Source organism: Silurus aristotelis, assembly GCF_946808225.1.
Source record: "Silurus aristotelis genome assembly, chromosome: 20".
In the NCBI taxonomy this organism is placed as follows: Eukaryota; Metazoa; Chordata; class Actinopteri; order Siluriformes; family Siluridae; genus Silurus; species Silurus aristotelis.
The window spans coordinates 13877914-13898917 of record NC_139593.1 but is presented as its reverse complement, the minus strand read 5'-3'; the positions used below and the strand labels follow the sequence as shown (position 1 = coordinate 13898917).

The 21004-nt window shown below is 40.4% G+C and overlaps 1 protein-coding gene and 1 long non-coding RNA gene across 3 annotated transcripts in view; one reads left to right on the top strand and one right to left on the bottom strand.

The window, feature by feature from the left end:
* The first annotated feature begins 406 nt into the window (after positions 1 to 406).
* Positions 407 to 4170, top strand: LOC310716193. The gene is made up of 3 exons (XR_014530530.1): positions 407 to 3733; positions 3797 to 3909; positions 4042 to 4170. It is a non-coding gene; the product is annotated as an uncharacterized lncRNA (long non-coding RNA).
* Positions 4171 to 12037: 7867 nt separating this feature from the next.
* LOC310715778 (serine/threonine-protein kinase pim-3-like) overlaps positions 12038 to 21004 on the bottom strand; it is a 10574-nt gene continuing 1607 nt past the window's right edge. For both annotated transcript variants that reach the window (XM_083522474.1, XM_083522473.1), the window contains exons 2-7: positions 16888 to 16982; positions 16076 to 16123; positions 12917 to 13295; positions 12648 to 12812; positions 12462 to 12556; positions 12038 to 12226 (exon numbers count right to left, since the gene is read on the bottom strand). In XM_083522474.1, coding sequence (XP_083378600.1) covers positions 12462 to 12556; positions 12648 to 12812; positions 12917 to 13295; positions 16076 to 16123; positions 16888 to 16950 — 750 coding nt within the window. In that variant the 5' untranslated portion in view covers positions 16951 to 16982 and the 3' untranslated portion in view covers positions 12038 to 12226. The remainder of the gene's footprint in view (positions 12227 to 12461; positions 12557 to 12647; positions 12813 to 12916; positions 13296 to 16075; positions 16124 to 16887; positions 16983 to 21004) is intronic.

The window sequence follows — 21004 nt, the reverse complement described above, 5'->3', positions numbered from 1 at the left end:
AAAGTCACATGGACTCCGGAGGCTAATGATTCATTTATAGCTTAGAAAACCACTTTGCAATGTACTCCAACTCTTGGCCTACCGAACCCAGATAAACCTTTCACTCAGACAGTTGATGAACGACAGGGCACCATGGTTTCAGTCCTTTTACAGGACCATGGAGGCAAACTGCGCCCAGTGGCATACTTCTCGTCAAAACTGGACGTAGTAGCTCGAGGTCTGCCTCCATGCCTTCGCGCTGTGGCTGCAGCTGAAAAAGCAGTCATGGCTTCAAAGGAATTTGTGGGCTTCGCTCGACTTACACTTCTTGTTCCTCATGAGGTTTCCATGATATTATTAGAACAAAAAACGTCTCATCTTTCAGCGGCTCGTTGGCTGCGGTATAATTTTGTTGGATTCGAAAAAATTGGTTCACAAAAGGGTTTACAGCAGCAGCACAGTACTACACAGCCCGATGTCAAACCTGTCAAACAAATAACATATCACAGGGTCAGAGAGTACAGCAAGCAGGGCATCCCAGCCCGTCTAAACCATTTGAACATCTCATGGTCGATTACATCGAATTAACACCTTCTATGGGAAAGAAATACTGCATAGTCGCTGTAGACATGTTCTCAAAATGGGTAGAAGTACTCCCCACCGCTAAGGCAGACGCACAAGGGGTGGCAAAATTGCTACTAACAGAAATAATACCACGATGGGGAATCCCTGCAAAATTTTTTAGCGATAACGGATCCCATTTCGTGAATGAGGCAATAAAAGCAGTGGAAACGTTCCTCCAAACGTCATGAAAACATCACTGCTCATATCACCCACAGTCCGCAGGGGCTGTGGAAAGAGAAAACCAAACAATAAAACAAAAACTAGCTAAAATATGCGAAGAAACGAATCTTCCATGGCCAAAAGCTTTGCCAATTGTTTTGATGTACATGAGAATGAGAGAAAGAAGAAAGTTGAAATTATCACCTTTCGAAATATTATTTGGAAGACCTCCACACATGGGCTGGGAACCCAGAGCTGCAATACTGCCTGACTCTACAATGTGTGAACATGATTTTATGTCATATTGTATTGGACTAGATAAGGTGTTATGTTCCATCTCCAAACAGGTGAAAACGGCAGCAGGGAAAGGGGCAGAAGGTCCTCTACACCCGATCAAGCCTGGCGACTACGTGGTCATCAAAGATTTCCGCCGACGCCATTGGAATCAGCGACGGTGGCAGGGCCCGTTCCAGGTGTTGCTGATAACACACACTGCAGAATTGTCCCGGCCCCAACAGGGGAAGACGTATCCCCAGAGGACCAGGACAATCAGGACCTGAACACCTCCCACAACGGTAGCGTTGCCAAATAGCTGAACACAACAACGTGAGAGATCCTAGGTGGAATAGAGCGGAAACACTCTGTGCCACAGACGCATCTGTCTTGGCGGTAGTTTTCACTCGAGCACAAGGCGAATATCACGAACTACGCCCAGGACAGATATACGGAGCAGGGCGAACCATCATCTTCATATTGACACAACATCATCTACGGCCTTTGTTCTTGTGGAGACAAGGACTGCTTGTGTTTGAATCTATACAACCAGATTTGTGGGGGCGAATAAACAGGTGGCAATATGCGACTGCTATGTATCCCGGTAGTTAGCATAGCTCTTATCTTTTTGGTAAGGGCAAAAGAACTAGCTCAAACAGAAGCAGAAGCGGGAATAACAATAGAATTTGTAGAAGGTCGCTCTGCAACATTTACCTGTGACCCCATAGGGGAAGCAGGACCACAATCTAATACTGAGCAATCTCGTTATGAATGGGGTACCGCTATGTACTTTTGCAAAGACCCTTGTAGTTGAAGCGACGTGTTAGGGGGAAATGCTGTAGCAATAAGGGCAGTTCTCCAACTCACTAACGAAATGAAACAACTATTGACTGTTACTACTATTAGAAAACGGGAAAGTCAAAATAACAGTAAGCTTCCATAATGTCACAAAGGAAGACGAGGGTCGTTATTATTGTGGTTGGTGGACTAGCGGTGCAGACACATTACAATCAATCCAGATAAATGTTTTGACCCCGACCACTCCAACATTAACGGACGTGTTTGCTGAAAGAACAATAGAGGAACAAGAACAGGCATGGTTTGAGAAAACACTACTATTACCTGCAGAGGATATAGTACATGCTCGTTTACGATGCGAGGGAAATTGCGCATGCATGCTCTCAGTATTACAAAAACAAGCCTTAGGAATAGATCAAGAATGTTGGTGGTGTCAAGAACTTAGTCGATTAATGAAGGCTGCCCCTTTGAAACGATCTCAGGAAAACGAATTAGCAGGATATATTCCATGTGCCATGCATGAATTGTTACGACTAGCAAATGCTATAGCAAAGAATGTCACCTTAGAGAAAAACAACACCTGCCCATCTACTACCCATAGCTCACACCCAATGGCCAATTATAGTACCCATAAGGTAGAACAAAAATGGCACGTGAGACCAGAAGTGGCTGAAACATGTATTTGTCAACACTCCCCTGATAGGCAGAACTTAAGCGAAGATACTATCGAAGTAGGTTGGTCTACCTGTCATACAACCATTCAAATGAATAACATTTCTTGTATACGTCCCAATGGTCAGAACTACACCTGCCCATTCGACAAGAACGATATGATGGACTCCACTGCAGCCTCAGTGTGGGTGTGCGCTCAAAACGCCTATCACTCCCTCCCTGAAAATTTTGCTGGGAGCTGTTACCCGGCGTTGTTAAGTGTAGGCACAACTGTATATGTAGCACAGGACCTGTCAACTGAAGAAAAAAGGGTAAAGCGTGACTTGTCAACTATGCCTAAATTTTACCAAGGTACTAAACTATGGGACCCCTGGACTAGCCGTGGGGCGATGACAGGGTGGCCATTAGTCTTGGGAGGGGGCACCGCGGCAGCCCTATTAAAGATAAATGGACTTGCCTGGCAAGTGTTAAGGTTGGCCAACGAAACAGAGGAAGCGCTATTTGAGATATCAGCAGAGCTACATACAATCAGAGAAGCAGTTATTCAAATTAGGTTGGTTTTAGATATGGTAACTGCGGACAAAGGTGGGGTATGCAAAATGTTGGGAACATCCTGTTGTTTCAGCTTGCCGGATGTTTCAGCAAATGTATCAGATTTATTACAACATATGAAATCCGCAATAGCAACACCACATGACATGTCCTCCTCTTGGGACGCCTGGTTACAAGGATTATCGGGGTGGGCTTACTGGGCCATAACAACTGGGGCTCCAGTTGTTATTTTTTTTATTGTTGTTGGTTTTCATTTTTCCATGTATAATGCCTTGCATTACTACGGCGGTACGGGCGTGCATATCATCATCTGTAAGTACCCGCTTATTAGCCCTTACTCTAACTGAACCAAGTGACGACACTCAGGTTATCATAGAAGATGATAGCGAGGAGGATGATTATGCGTAATAAGGAACCTTATGGAATGAAAGAAATAGGGAAAATCTTAAACAGAAGACCTATATTCTTGATGTGATAAATAAGTGTTTTATATGAGTGTTTTATATGATAAGGTTTGGTTGTCATAAAATGACAAAGGGGTGGAATGTAAGATGAAATTTTTACATTAATATTATAATTCTGTTTAATCATATGTATTTTGTTATAATCAGTGTATGTATGAAGTTTTTCTTTTCAAAGCTGAGTTGCAATAATCCATGTATTAACCCAAGGCAATGTAAAGCGTGATCAAAGCAGCATGTCTGAACACAATGCTCTTGACCGGGCACTGTGCTCTCAGCTAAGCAAAACAGAGAAAGATAAAAGATCTTTGTACAGAATGGGAAAACATCTGTGTGCAAAATGCGTCACTAGGGCGAAGTGAACTAAAACAGCGCGAGAAACAAATGATTAGTTTTATTATGGAGCAAACCAATCAGTATAATATTGCAATGTCGTAATAAGAGAATTGATAATAGTGTCTTAAACAGCGAGAGAAAACAATTGATTATATTGCAATGTCGTAATAATAATGTGGTCTCGAAGGTTGAATAACAGCATAAAAGCATGGTGAGAAGCGTTTATCGAGGCGCTTCTCGGTGCAGCATTGTCTGACTGATGAACGTCTGTTTGCTCTCTGCAGAGGGCAAATAAAGTTGTCTCATTGTATTCTCATGTCGACTCTCTGTCTCTTTTCTGATTAATAGGACTAGAAAGCAAATTTTTAACTACAGTCCACCACCCCTACCCAATGGGAAAGTGACATTAAATTGTTCCACAGGACTGAAATTGTCTCTGCTATGATTCCCAAACATGTTTCAAATATTAAATGAAAAGACAAAAAACATGGGGAAAAAAAATGAACACTAAATAATATGCTTTAAACAGCAAAACCCTAAACAACTCAAAATCTTTCTAAATATATTTCTTTTGAAAACCTGAAATATGAAATAAAATCAACTCAGTTCACTAATAGGATGCAGAACGTTTAAAGCAGTAAGTAATTTCTTAAGGCAAAGACAAAATATTTTCTAAACAAATGAAGCCAAGTTCCACGTTGAAACGCATCAACATTCATTCCTAATATACTGCCCAGACAAAGGATATGATACTCAAAGATCACTGAATCGTTTTGCAGTCCCTATCACAGAGTCTCTCTGGATTATTATTCATCAACAAAGAACAACTGTTCTCCGGAAAAATTATAAGAATAAAAATAAAAGTCGATTAAAATCACTGAAACACTTTACCATTGTTTTAAGAAGCACCAGTTTGCTCAGTGACGTCACGCGCCGACAGTCGCGCGCACGCGCGCGCTCCGGTTGCGCGGGCACGGAGTCGTCGCGGCCGATGGGAATCCAGTTGTGATGAAGACCAGGAAAGGAGATTGGCAGGGAAGACGAGCTGCCACACAACCACGGCGATCGGCGAAGCGCTGATCTGTTGACCCGAAAAGATCACGGCACCAAGTGTAACTGGTTTTATCTGCGTTGTGTTTTTCTTTTTGTTGTTCTGTGAAATAAAGGCACACGTCAGCTGTCGGGTTGTCCTCAATTATTTTTATCTGACAAGAGATAACACAGTCTCTTAATTTGTAAAACTTGCTCCTTCAGTTTTCTTCCATGTGGACATAACACGAAAAGGGCGAGGAAGTCATTTAAGCATTACAAATAATTAATAATAAACAACACAACAGCATACCTGACACAGTCTCTTAACAATGTGTAAAACTTGCCACTTCAGTTCTGCAACACAAATGTAATGCGCAACATAATCAGCACGTCTCAAGTTTAATCTCATTTAAAATGATAACATGAAAATAATGGTACACACATGCAACATGAAGTGATACATACAATTTAAACCAAAAGCCTGAATATTAAACAGAGCTCAAAAGCCTTTAACTCTCTGATTGCAGCATCAAACCTAATTTCCTGTTTTTGCACCTCCTCTTCCCTTTTTGTGTTATGTCCACATGGAAGAGGTGGGTTTACCTCTTCCATGTGGACATAACACAAAAAGGGAAGAGGAGGTGCAAAAACAGGAAATTAGGTTTGATGCTGCAATCAGAGAGTTAAATGGGTATGCAAACATATGGAGGCCCAAATCAACTATACATTAAAGCATGTCCTTTTGTGTAATTCTACCTATAAAATTAATATTATACATTTCATACCCGTTACACCAGCACAGTAAGAAAGAAGGCATGTAGGACTGGCTTTGAAACCTTATCACCAGCGTGGACTATATTAAGGACCATGTTCAGGCACAAGCCTTAACCCACTGAGCTACCACAGAAGTGCCTTTTTTTTGGTGGGGTTATCTTTCATTAAAGACCAGGAAATTAATAAATTAATCCAACACAGAAAGGACAGAATTGAAAAGGTCCAGAAGTTTTATTTACCAACACAGCAATCAGCTCAACCAGGAATCAAACTCTCAAACTCATCCTCATAGAGATACTGACATTAACCCACTAGGCTATCACATCCATCCATCCATCCATCTATCCATCTATCTATCTATCTATCTATCTATCTATCTATCTATCTATCTATCTATCTATCTATCTATCTATCTATCATGATGTGCGGTGATAAGGTTTCAAAGCCAGTCCTACATGCCTTCTTACTTACTGCGCTGGCATGAAACAAAGTATGAACCCTTCAAAAAGCACACATGCTTTTCAGCAGTGGTCGCTCAGTGGTTTAAGGCTTGTGCCTCATCTAAACATGCTTCCCAGTCTGATCTCTTCCATGGTTCAGTGGGTTAAGGCTGGTGCCTCGCTGATGGTGAGGATCAGGGTTTGATTCCTGCTTTCTGCCTGCTAGTTGCAATGTAGTTTATGTTCCTGCTTCCTAAATCTTTCTTCAGCTTTATATTCTTGTGTTGATGGTTTAAAGTACACGTGTCAAACTCAAGGCCCGCGGGCCAGATGTGGCCCGTTATGTCATTTTATGTGGCCCGCGAGAGCTTAAAAGTTTTGAGTGTCTAAAAATAAATAGCAAAAAATAAATTAAGAGCGTGCTTTGACCAAAAACTACATTTCCCACAATGCCTTTCGACTACGCTAGCCGCGGCAGTGTCCATGCCAACGAGTGGAATTGAGATATAAATAATGATCCCAAAATGTCCAGAAAGAGAAAAGTTGATGCAGACGGAAGACTGTTTCAAGAAAGATGGGAAGGCGAATACTTGTTTGTGCTTCAAGGAGAAAGACCGGTATGTCTTTTGTGTTACGAGGCGGTGTCGGTTGTCAAAGAGTACAATCTGCGTCGACATTTTGACACCAAACACGGAGCTAAGTACACTAAAGCTAGCCTTCAAGAAAAGCAACAAATTGCCCAAGAATTAAAAGGCAAACTGCGGTCGCAGCAGAGTTTGTTCATGAAATCCACAGCCAAAAACGAGGCCGCGGTGAAAGCTAGCTTCATTGTGGCTGAAGAAATCGCTCACGCTTCCAAGTCTTTTTCAGAGGGAGCGTTTTTGAAGCAGTGCATGCTGAAGGTCTGTGAGCAGGTGTGTCTCGACCAGTTACAGACTTTTAAAAATGTCAGTTTATCAAGAAACAATATAGTTGTGAACTGAGTCAACCTTTATTTTGGTATTTTCAGTTGATTACATATTATTTATGTGTAGCTGCTGTTGTAATTATTTAATGTTTGCAGGTCTTATGTGTGTATGCAGACAAATTGTTGTCATCAAACCATCAGTTGGATGCAAGGCTGTGTGCAGCCTTTTTTTGTAAAATGCATGTGTCATACATGTTCTTTGCAGCTCAGGTTTATGTTATTTTTCTTTATTCACTTGGACAGTTTGATCCTTCATTAATGGAGTTATGTGGGTTTTCATAAGCTGACAAAATTTAAAAGGATTTATGTTAGAGCAACAAGCAAACATGTTTTCTATGCAACTGTAATTGTCACTTGAATAAGTTATAATAAATAATGAGTTATTTAACATCAAGGAGTAGTTACATTTATTTTACATTACATTTAGTTACATTTATAAGTTACATCTGGCCCTTTGAGGACAGCCATTATACTGATGTGGCCCTCGGTGAAAATGAGTTTGACACCCCTGGTTTAAAGGTAGATAGACCTGCTCTAAACAACCATCCTGGCCTGTCTTCCCTGATGGTTCAGTGGGTTAAATCAGGTTTCTTGCTTTTGGTGGGGTTCAGGGTTCGAATCCTGCTTTTTGCCTGCCAGTCACGATCAGGATTCACTTCCTACATCTTTCTTTAGCAATATTTTTTTGTTTTTAATGGGTTGAAAAGAAAGATAGACTTGCTCTAAATAAGCTTCCTAGCTTGTCCTCACCAATGGGTTAAGGTTGGTATCTCGCTGGTGGTGGGGATCATGGTTTAAATCCTGCTTTCTTCCTGTTATTTACAATGTGGGTTCAACTTGTGCTACTTACATCTGTATTCGCTTCCTACATCTTTCTTTACCGTTAAATTCTTGTGTTGATGGTTTGAAAAAGATAGACCTGCTCTAATCAAGCTTCACATCATGTTTTTTTCTGATGGCTTAGTGGGTTAAGGCTGGTACTTTGCTAATGTTGGTGGTCAGGGTTCAAATCTGGCTATTGTCTGCTAGTCATGAGGTAGGTTAAATGCCTGATTCCTACATCTTCATATTCTTGTTTTGATAGGTTAAAAAGAAAGATAGACCTGCTTTAAACAAGCTTCCCAGCTTGTCCTTCCTGATGGTTCAGTGTGTTAATGCTGGTGCCTTGCTAATAGTGTGAATCAGGGTTCGAATCCTGCTTTGTACCTGCTAGTCACATTATGGGTTTGCTTCCTATGTCTGTCTTTAGCATTATATTCTTGTGTTGATGGTTTAAACCAGGGGTGTCAAACTCATTTTCACCGAGGGCCACATCAGTATAATGGCTGTCCTCAAAGGGCCAGATGTAACTTATAAATGTAACTAAATGTAATGTAAAATAAATGTAACTACTCCTTGATGTAAATAACTCATTATTTATTATAACTTATTCAAGTGACAATTACAGTTACATAGAAAACATGTTTGCTTGTTGCTCTAACATAAATCCTTTTAAATTTTGTCAGCTTATGAAAACCCACATAACTCCATTAATGAAGGATCAAACTGTCCAAGTGAATAAAGAAAAATAACATAAAACTGAGCTGCAAAGAACATGTATGACACATGCATTTTACAAAAAAAGGCTGCACACAGCCTTGCATCCAACTGATGGTTTGATGACAACAATTTGTCTGCATACACACATAAGACCTGCAAACATTAAATAATTACAACAGCAGCTACACATAAATAATATGTAATCAACTGAAAATACCAAAATAAAGGTTGACTCAGTTCACAACTATATTGTTTCTTGATAAACTGACATTTTTAAAAGTCTGTAACTGGTAGGGACACACCTGCTCACAGACCTTCAGCATGCACTGCTTCAAAAACGCTCCCTCTGAAAAAGACTTGGAAGCGTGAGCGATTACTTCAGCCACAATGAAGCTAGCTTTCACCGCGGCCTCGTTTTTGGCTGTGGATTTCATGAACAAACTCTGCTGCGACCGCAGTTTGCCTTTTAATTCTTGGGCAATTTGTTGCTTTTCTTGAAGGCTAGCTTTAGTGTACTTAGCTCCGTGTTTGGTGTCAAAATGTCGACGCAGATTGTACTCTTTGACAACCGACACCGCCTCGTAACACAAAAGACATACCGGTCTTTCTCCTTGAAGCACAAACAAGTATTCGCCTTCCCATCTTTCTTGAAACAGTCTTCCGTCTGCATCAACTTTTCTCTTTCTGGACATTTTGGGATCATTATTTATATCTCAATTCCACTCGTTGGCATGGACACTGCCGCGGCTAGCGTAGTCGAAAGGCATTGTGGGAAATGTAGTTTTTGGTCAAAGCACGCTCTTAATTTATTTTTTGCTATTTATTTTTAGACACTCAAAACTTTTAAGCTCTCGCGGGCCACATAAAATGACATGGCGGGCCACATCTGGCCCGCAGGCCTTGAGTTTGACACGTGGTTTAAAAGAAAAGATAGACCTTCTCTAAAAAATTCGTCGCAGCCGGTCCTTCCCGATGGTTCAGTGGGTTAAGACTGGTATTTCGCTGTTGGTGGGGTTCAGGATTCGAATCCTGCTTTTGTGTTTCTGTCTGGTCAGAATTTCTTGCTTTGAAGCATGAAACAAAGGATAAACCCCCCCAAAAAAGAAGGTGCCTTGGGGGGACTTGATGGCTTTGTTATAAAAGCCTTGTCACTGAGCTCAGAGGTTGCTGGTTTGAATCTGGCTTGTCCCCACACTGGGTAAGCTGTGTGGAAAGTAGTTTCTGGTGAGCAATGAGGTAGTTGACTGTAAACAAAGGCTGTACTAACTGCTTCACAGCCTCAGAAAAAGTGAGCAGAATTTCTCTTCCAATTGAGCCACAGGACTTCCTGCAAGAACCTGATTTTTAGGACCTTTTTTGGTTGTTTTTAAAAACTTTTTAAACAATTTAAAGGAAAGCTAAGGAGTAGGAATTGAACCAGGTGGGTCAGATAGCAGAGACCACTTCACTGACCATTACACCAACACAGGAGAGGCAAACAAGCCTTTGCTTATTGGACTCTTGGCTTTTCTATAGTTAGGAGACCAGTGTTTTCTCTTAGATCATGATGGTAGAGGGTCAAAACTTCTCCTTCCTGTACATTCTCTCAGTAACTCGAAGTCTATGAGAAGTGACTCAGGTACAAGAACCACATCTCCAACACCTGCACCACTGATATACCATGGTTTACCAGCAACCAATTTTAATGATCTTTCATTGTTCTGTTTTTAAAAACTTCTTATAATGTTCAATATGAATTTAGAGGTAAGAATCGAACCAGGGAAGTCTTTTATCATAGATCACTAATGGCATTACTTCAAAACTCAAAACTTTGTTAGACATGTAAATAAGCAGGAAAGACAGAGACAAAGACAAAGAGACACAGACACAGCTTTAGAAAGAGTGAGAAACAAATAGAGAGACAGCAAGAGAGAGACATATACAGTGAGACAGAGACTTTTACTAAAAGAGACACAGAGATAATTAGATAGAGAAAATAGAGAGACAATGATAGCGAGATATAGCCACTTCCTGTTGGAAGTGTTTATCCCAAGTGACTCCTAATGATCTCATTTACTAAATGAGCAGTAGTGAGTTAAGGGCTTGCTCAGGTGCCCAAAACTGGCAGCTTGGAGGTGTTAAACATGTATCATATTTACAGCATGTGATATATATATATAAGCATATGTACAGTGATTAAATATAAAGGCTATATCAGTGCAGAGACGTGTGGACGTCATTAAGAGCCTTTGCTATCTTTCCAAACGGACAGTTATTGAGGTGATACCGGAGAAAATGCATCTCTTCAAGTGAAGTCAGGAAGCTTTTATATATATACAATTATAGACATTTTACAGATTTAAATGATGTATTGTGTTTATCTGTACGATCAAAAGGAAAAAATTTTGTGCCGTTTAAAATAATTGTAATTTTGATAGCCAAACTCATCAATATATATATATATATATATATATATATATATATATATATATATATATATATATATATATATATATATATATATATATATAAATACAAAACTAATTAAAAATGTTGTTATCTAATGAATGTATCCAGGCTGAAGATCCACATATAGAACACAAGCAGAGAAAAAATGATGATGATCAGGAATGTGTCTGTTCTCAGTCATGTTTACATCACTGACTCCCTCTGTCTCATCCACGTTAACCTCAAACTTCTTACTGCCTTCTGTGGTGAGTGAGAGTCCGTACTTTATACACCAGTGGATTGAACGCGCAATGACAGGAAATCGGTTGTTCGGCTGAAATCGCCCCGCAGGGAAAATAAAAAAATTATATTTCACCAAAGCAATGGATTAAAACTAAAGTAACAAACCGGTTTTGAAAATGTAAGAAGTAAAAAGTACAGATATTTGTGTAAAAATTTTATGAGTAAAAGTAAAAAGTTGTCTGAAAAATAAATAGTGGCGTAAAGTACCGATACCAGAAAAATCTACTTAAGTACAGTAACGAAGTATTTGTACTCCGTTACTTCCCACCTCTGGGTAAAAGTAATAACTACTTCTTACTTAAGTAATAATCTATCTAATCTATCTAATTTATCTAATAAAAAATATCCAGAAATCACAATATATGATTTTTAAACTATTTATTTGTATGATACAGCTGCAAATAAGTATTTGAACACCTGAGAAAGTCAATGTTAATATTTGGTGCAGTAGCCTTTGTTTGCAATTACATAGGTCAAACGTTTCCTGTAGTTTTTCACCAGGTTTGCACACACTGCAGGAGGGATTTTGGCCCACTCCTTCACACAGATCTTTGAGTTTGAGCTATATATATATATATATACCAGAATTGTGGGGTGTGTATAAAAAAAATATAACACACACTTTAGAATTCATTGTAGATTGCATGCTATGTTTATGCGCACACACACATACATATACACACACACATGAAGACAGATGATCCGCTGTGGTGACCCCTAACAGGAGCATGCACTTGTGCTGATGGTGCTTGTAATTGTGCGTGTATGTGCATTTCAAATTATTCAAATATAATATGTATTTCAAATACTTCGTACTCATTCAAGCACATGATGTATGCTGACTTTTCTTTTCAAGCTTGCCTTTATATTCTTACTTGCTTCTCTGTGACCTGTAGAATAGCAGAGTAAATTTGAAACTTGAACTTATATTTTACAAATTGGAACTTATGTATTAAATGTATATTTTCACATTATAATATTTTTATTGACACGTATGTAATGATGTTAGTTTAGAAATAGTAAAGCTTAAAAAAGAAACAAAGAAAATTTCAAAACAGATGTGTAATAAATGTGCCATAATGAAAGATCATTACGTTTAGATCTGTTGTGTTGTTCTCTACTAACCTAGCCTTTAAACCATTCATGTGTCAGAATCTGCTTCAGAGTTGGCTGTTTTTTGGGATCTCCTTTAAAACACCAACTAATTAGACTGTAGCAGGCTGTTGGTAGTAATGCAAATAGTTCATATCAAAAACTGGTACATTTATAGACATATTTTCTGTAAGTGATTTTGCCTCCAAAATGACAAACCTTTAGACATATGCTTCTCGAAACCGAACAGGTCTTCTTCAAATACAATAATTGCTCCCCCAAAAAAAATACCAAGTAAGAGTAGGCCCAGTTCCCGAACGGTGGCAGATACCAGCCTTTTCTCATCTTCAGTGATCCATTCTGATGGGAAAGTAACTGGAGTGTCTAAATGAATGACAGAGACACAATATTGTTAGCAATACTCCCACCCAAAAAAAGATCTACTACTAAATTTTGATTAAATCGACTCATCCATAATGTGCACGTACCACCATATTCTGTGTAGTTGGTGTTTTGTCGAATGTAACCAAAGCCGAAATCAATCAGCTTTAATTGCATGGTTCGAGTGTTCAAGATAATGTTGTCTAACTTTATGTCCCTGTGGAAGACACCACGGGTGTGGCAATGGTGTAGAGCCTTAACTAATTGTCTCATTATAGATTTGGCCTGAACTTCGGGCATTATGAATGGTAGATCTGAGCAGTACTTGAGAAGCGTAACGCAGGATTCAGGCTGCTCCATGATTATGATAAAGGCCATATCTGTCTCAAACCATTCCAACAGCTCTATCACAAAAGGACAACGAGGCGGCTTGCACACGATCTTCATCAGTACCACTTCCAGAGGAAGACTTTGACTGTCCCAGGGCTAAAAACAGAGTGGACATGGTTAGTGTTGGATTGGATAGAAATGCATGTGATGACGTAAAATCCATGATGGTCAGTGTGCATTAATACAGAAATCGGGCATTTATATCTGATGTATTACATAAAAAGTGTAGATTAGATAGGAAAAAGACATTTTGTTTTATCCTTTCAGGGGAAGAATGAGTAAAATACAAGTGCATCTCAATAAATGTAAATATTCATTAAAAATTTAATTATTTTAGTAATTCAATACAAAAAGTGAAACTTGTATATAATATATATATAATCACACACAGACTGATATATTTAAAGTGTTTATTCCTTTTAATTGTGATGATTTTGGCTCACATTTAACAATAACCCACCAATTCACTATAAGAAAATTAGAATACTTCATAAGACCAATCAAAAAAACATTTGTAGTGATTTGTTGGCCTTCTGGGAAGTATGTTTATTTACTGTATATGTACTCAATACTTGGTGGGGCTCCTTTTGCTTTAATTACTGCCTCAATTCAGCATGGCATGGAGGTGATCAGTCTGTGGCACTGCTGAGGTGGTATGGAAGCCCAGATTTCTTTGACAGTGGCATTCAGGTCATTTGCATTTATTGGTCTCTTGTTTCTTATTTTCCTCTTGACAATACTCCATAGATTCTCTATGGGGTTCAGGTCTGGTAAATTTGCTGGCCACTCATGCACACCAACACTCATTTAACCAACTTTTGGTGCTTTTGGCAGTGTGGGCAGGTGCCAAATCCTGCTGGAAATGAAATCAGCATCTCCATAAAGCTGGTCAGCAGAGGGAAGCATGAAGTGCTCTAAAATGTCTGGTAGACGGCTGTGCTGACCTTGGACTTGCTAAAACACAGTGGACCAACACCAGCAGATGACATGACTCCCCAAACCACCACTGACTGTGCAAACTTTACACTGAACATCAAGCAACTTGGATTCTTGGAGTCTTCTTCCAGACTCCAGGACCTTGATTTCCTAATTCTTCTTCTTCTCCTTTCAGCTGCTCCCATTCCGGGTCGCCACAGCGGATCATCTGTCTCCATACCCCCCGGTCCTCTACAGCTGCCTCTTTCAACCCAACTACCTGCATGTCTTCTTTCACCACATCCATTAACCTCCTTTTTGGTCTTCCTCTTTTCCTCCTTCCTGGTGGCTCCATCCTCAGCTTTCTCCTACCGATATACCCTCCTCTGCACATGTCCAAACCATCTCAATCTCGCCTCCCTCTCCTTGTCTCCAAAACGTCCCACATGTGCTGTCCCTCTAATAAACTCATTTCTAATCCGGTCCATCCTCGTCACTCCCAACGAAAACCTCAACATCTGCCGCTTTGCTACCTCCAGCTCCACTTCCTGTCTTTTACTCAATGTTCTCAAAAGACATTATAATCCCAACATTTGGATCTATGATGATCTCAAATGTTGAGCTATTTTACGAGTTCCTTAGTAGCTCCTGGTTCCATAACCTTAAATGTCTGTATAAGACTGTAGAATGGACATTACTCATAATCTTACATTCTGGTGCTCATATTAGTTCTCACTCTCCAGTGTTCTGTATTGTTTTAAAGAATATAATCACACACTTGATGTCACCCAAATGAGGATGGGTTCCCCTTTTGAGTCTGGTTCCTGTCAAGGTTTCTTCCTCATAACATCTAAGGGAGTTTTTCCTTGCCACAGTCGCCATGGCTGCTCATCAGGGATAAATACACACAATTCACCTTAACTCTTAAAATACTGTGAAGCTGCTTTGAGACAATGTCTGTTGTGAAAAGCGCTATAGAAATAAACTTGTCTCTAAACCATACAACATCACAGGTCTTACCACAGTCCGATACACCTTCCCTTTTACTCTTGCAGATACCCTTCTATCACAATTTACTCCTGCTTTCACTCTTCTCCACCCACTCCACCCTGCCTGCACTCTTTTTTTCACTACTCTAACACACTCTCCATTACTTTGCACTGTTGACCCCAGGTACCTGAACTCCTCCACCTTCACCACCTCTTCTCCCTGCAACCGCACCCCTCCACTGCCCTCCCTCTCATTCACACACATGTACTCTGTCTTACTCCTACTGAATTGAAATGCTAAATTTTCTTTAATTTGAAAAAAGACGACTTGGACCACTGAGCAACAGTCCTTTTTGTCCTTTGCCAAAGTAAGACACCTCTGACGTTGTCTCTGGTTCAGGAATGGCTCGACATGAGGTATACGTCAGTTGTAGCTCATGGATACATCAGTGTGTTGTGGCTCTTGAAGCACTGACTCCAGCTGCAGTCCACTCTTTGTGAATCTCCCCAAATTCTTGAATGGGCTTCGTTTCACCTTTTTCTACCACATTTTTTTCCTTTTATTCAACTTTCCATTAATGTGCTTGGATACAGCACTCTGTGAACAGCAGCTTCTTAAGCGATGACCTTTGGTGCCTTACCCTCTATGTGCAGGGTGTCAATGATCGGCCAGTTGATTTAAAAGCTCAGGAAACCTTTGCAGGTGAACATTTTCACAATATTCTAATTTTCTGAGATACTGAATTTTGGGTTTTCATTAGCTGTAAGCCATAATCTTTAAAATTAAAAGAAACAAACACTTGAAATGTATCAGTCTGTGTTTGATGAATCTATATAATATACAAGTTTCACTTTTGTATTAAATTACTAAAATAAAAAATTTTTTGAATTATATTCTAATTTATAGAGATGCACCTGTATCTTCTTTTTCCCTTTGAAGAATCCTGAAAATCACTAATTGAGATCACTTACAAAAGTGACATGTTCCGAAAATTCCTTTAATGTACGTTTGATGGCCACCTGCAAAAAAAAAGGAAAAAAAAGAAGTATAGATTATTAGCTACATTATCAAAACTAGCAAAAGTTTAGTCCTAGTTATCATGTGTAACCAACTACCTATACATGTAATCTCATATAGAATGAGACTTGGAATAAAACCATGAATATACACATAAATATACTAAACCAATGTTTTGCAACCAGTCATTAATAACAGGCATAAGATAATTAACAGCGCCATTTAATTGATTTTTAAACACTGCAGTAGTGTACATTACTAATAATAATAATAATAACAATATTTTCATTTATTTAAACAACATCAAATCTTGATTAATAAAAGTCTAGATGGTGAATGTAGCTTGAATGGTTTTAGGAGTTCTAACAGTCTGAATCATTTTTAAATCAATGGTAATTTTTACTCCTGTATCCATAATTCAGTCAGAAAAGTCACGTCAGAACAGGCTGAAGGTCTGTGGTAATGTTCATTTAATGGAAATTATGAAAGTATTCCAACAATAACATAATTCCTTTTAAAATACTTCCATAATTTCCTTTAAATGTTGATTGTTATTATATTAAGTGCTGTTATTTTGAACGCATTTCTTTTAATAACTATTTTGATATTAGCTTTATTGATTAACTATGGTACAGTCATTTTCTGGCTATATTTGTTGCAGCTTGTAGCTTATAAGACAGACAGGGTAATGACCTTCTTGATTATGTCATTAGTATTCCAGTATTTACAACTATATGTACTTGAGTGCCTATGTTTTGATACTCACCTTTTTGCCATCCATTTTTCTAACTCCGGCGTAAACGGTGCCGAAGGCTCCTTTTCCCAGCATCTTTCCCACGGTGTAACGTGCAAAAAACCTTCCTGTTTAAAAAAAAATACAAATACAAAAAACAATACAATATGAAAAAAACGATTTAAAAAAACTGATGCATGGCTATAAATAAAAAAATGGACCCTCTTTCCTTGAAGCTCTTGTCACTCCTCATGCACCACGTTCCATCTTATCTTTCAGCACTACTGAATTTTTTCTGTTCTGGCACCAAGGTGGTGGAATGAACTTAGATGTCCGAACAGCTGAGTCACTGCCTATCTTCAAATGACGGGTGAAGACTTAACTGAAACACTTGAGCTAGCACTCAATTTCCCTGTTTGTTTTATGCATTAAAAAAAAGGAAAGAAAAAACTGCAAAAATTCCTATTAACAGAGTTCAGGGCGATGGTATCCTAAGTTTGCAACCTAGTGAACCAGTGTTGATTTATTCATTGATAGAGACTTCGAAGCACTTTTGTACATCGCTCTGGATAAGGGTGTCTGCTAAATGCCAATCACCATCCCATGGTAATCTACATACATTTTTTATTGTTTATAAAAAAAAAGAATTCTCTTTGAACCGTATGGTTCCCTAAAAGCTATATGGAGAAGAATTGCCGATTATTCTTGACCCTATTTTACGATTAAAAAAATTGCCAACAGTGCTATCAACAGCTATAATGCAGTAATGTCCTCAGCTGCAGTACTTTCAATACTATAGTATCTAAAAGACCAAACCCAGCCATTAGGGGGGCACAAGCCAGTGTACTCTTAGTGCCGGTCCCAAGCCCGGGTAAATGGGGAGGGTTGCGTTAGGAAGGGCATCCAGCGTAAAACATGTGCCAAATCAAATATGCGGATCACAAATGAGAATTTCATACCGGATCGGTCGAGGCCCGGGTTAACAACGACCGCCACAGGTATCGTTAGCCGACAGGGTACCGGTGGAAATTGGGCTACTGTTGGCCGAAGGAGGAGAAGGAAAGGAGGAAGACGTCTACAGAGACGGCAGGAAAAGGAGCAGTGTAGGAGAGTAGAGGTTCGGGTTGGTACTTTAAATGTTGGTACTATGACGGGTAAAGGGAGAGAGATAGCTGATATGATGGAGAGGAGAAAGGTAGATGTGTTGTGTGTTCAGGAGACCAAGTGGAACGGGAGTAAGGCCAGGAACATTGGAGGTGGGTTTAAACTGTTTTATCATGGTGTGGATGGGAAGAGAAATGGTGTAGGGGTGATTCTGAAGGAAGCGTACAGTAAGAGTGTAGTGGAGGTGAAGAGAGTTTCTGATAGGGTGATGATCGTGAAGGTGGAAGTTGAAGGGATGATGATAAATGTCATCAGTGCCTATGCTCCACAAGTTGGCTGTGAGATGGAGGAGAAAGAAAGATTCTGGAGTGAATTAGATGAAGTGGTAGATGGTGTACCTAGGAAAGAACGATTGGTGATTGGGGCAGACTTTAATGGGCATGTAGGTGAAGGGAACAGAGGTGATGAGGAGGTGATGGGTAGGTATGGTTTTAAGGAGAGGAATGTGGAAGGGCAGATGGTGGTAGATTTTGCTTAAAGGATGGAAATGGCAGTGGTGAACACGTATTTTAAGAAGAAGGAGGATCATAGGGTGACGTATAAGAGTGGAGGAAGGTGCACACAGGTGGATTATCTTCTGTGTAGGAGATGCAACCTGAAGGAGATTGGAGACTGTAAGGTGTTGGCGGGGGACAGTGTAGCTAGACAGCATCGGATGGTGGTCTGTAGGATGGTTTTGGAGGCGAAGAAGAAGAGGAGGAAAGTAAGGTTTGAAAGAAGAATAAGATGGTGGAAACTGAAGGAGGAAGAGTGTAGTGTGAGGTTCAGGGAAGAGGTCAGACAGGGGCTCGGTGGTGGTGAAGAGGTGCCGGAGGATTGGGCAACTACTGCAGGAGTGATGAGGGAGGCAGCTAGAAAAGTACTTGGTGTAACATCTGGAAATAGAAAGCAAGACAAGGAGACGTGGTGGTGGAATGAGGAAGTGCAGGAGAGCATTAGGGGAAAGAGGTTGGCAAAACAGAAGTGGGATCGACAGAGTGATGAGAAAAGTAGGCAGGAGTACAAGGAGATGCGGCAGCAGGTTAAAAGGGATGTGGCGAAAGCCAAGGAAAAGGCATATGAGGAACTGTATAAGAGGTTGGACACTAAGGAAGGAGAAAAGGATTTATACCGATTGGCCAAGCAGAGGGACCGAGCTGGGAAGGATGTACTGCAAGTTAGAGCAATAAAGGATGGAGAGGGAAATGTGTTGACTAGTGAGGAGAGTGTGTTGAGAAGATGGAGGGAGTATTTTGAGCAGCTGATGAATAAGGAAAATCAGAGAGAGAGAAGGTTGGAGGATGTGGAGTTGGTGAAGCAGGATGTAGATAGGATTAGTAAGGAGGAAGTGAGAGCAGCGATTAAGAGGATGAAGAATGGAAAGTCGGTTGGACCAGATGACATACCGGTAGAAGCGTTGAGATGTTTAGGAGAGATGGCAGTGGAGTTTTTAACCAGATTGTTTAACAGGATTCTGGAAGGGGAGAGGATGCCTGAGGAATGGAGAAGGAGTGTGCTGGTACCGATCTTTAAGCATAAGGGAGATGTGCAGACCTGCAGTAACTACAGGGGAATTAAGTTGATCAGTCACACCATGAAGTTATGGGAAAGAGTAGTGGAAGCCAGGTTGAGAGAAGAGGTGACCATCTGTGAGCAACAGTATGGTTTCATGCCGAGGAAGAGCACCACAGATGCCTTATTTGCTTTAAGGATGTTGATGGAGAAGTATAGAGAAGGACAGAAGGAGCTGCATTGTGTATTTGTGTATTTAGAGAAAGCGTACGACAGGGTGCCGAGAGAGGAGTTGTGGTATTGTATGAGGAAGTCAGGTGTGTCAGAGAAGTATGTGAGGGTGGTGCAGGACATGTATGAGGACAGTGTGACGGCAGTAAAGTGTGCAGTAGGTACGACAGACTGGTTCAGGGTGAAGGTTGGACTGCATCAAGGATCGGCCCTGAGCCCTTTCCTGTTTGCAGTGGTGATGGACAGGTTGACGGATGAGGTCAGACAGGAGTCTCCCTGGACTATGATGTTTGCAGATGATATTGTGATTTGTGGTGAGAGTAGAGAGCAGGTTGAGAAGAGCCTGGAGAGGTGGAGATATGCGCTGGAGAGAAGGGGAATGAAAGTCAGTAGGAGTAAGACAGAGTACATGTGTGTGAATGAGAGGGAGGGCAGTGGAGTGATGCGGTTGCAGGGAGAAGAGGTGGAGAAGGTGGAGGAGTTCAGGTACCTGGGGTCAACAGTGCAAAGTAATGGAGAGTGTGTTAGGGAAGTAAAGAAAAGAGTGCAGGCAGGGTGGAGTGGGTGGAGAAGAGTGACAGGAGTGATTTGTGATAGAAGAGTATCTGCAAGAATGAAAGGGAAAGTTTATAGGACTGTGGTGAGACCTGCGATGTTGTATGGATTAGAGACAGTGGCATTGAGTAAAAGACAGGAGGTGGAGCTGGAGGTAGCAGAGCTGAAGATGTTAAGGTTTTCATTGGGAGTGACGAGGATGGACAAGATTAGAAATGAGTTTATTAGAGGGACAGCACATGTAGGATGTTTTGGTGACAAGGTGAGGGAGGCGAGATTGAGATGGTTTGGACATGTGCAGAGAAGGGACATGAATTATATTGGTAGAAAAATGCTGAAGATGGAGCCACCAGGTAGGAGGAAAAGAGGAAGGCCAAGGAGGAGGTTCATGGATGTGGTGAGGGAAGACATGCAGGTAGTTGGTGTAAAAGAGGCAGATATAGAGGACAGGGTGGTATGGAGACGGATGATCCGCTGTGGCGACCCCTAATGGGAGCAGCCGAAAGAAGAAGAAGAAGAAGTATCTAAAAGACCAATACACTAATCAGGTATAACATTATGACCACTGCAAGGTAAATTGAATAACACTCATCATAGCACCTGTTAGTGGGTGGGATATGTTAAGCAGTAAGTGAACATTTTGTCCTCAAAGTTAATTTGTTAAAAGCAGGAAAAATGGTCAAGCGTAAGGATTTGAGTCTGACCAGGT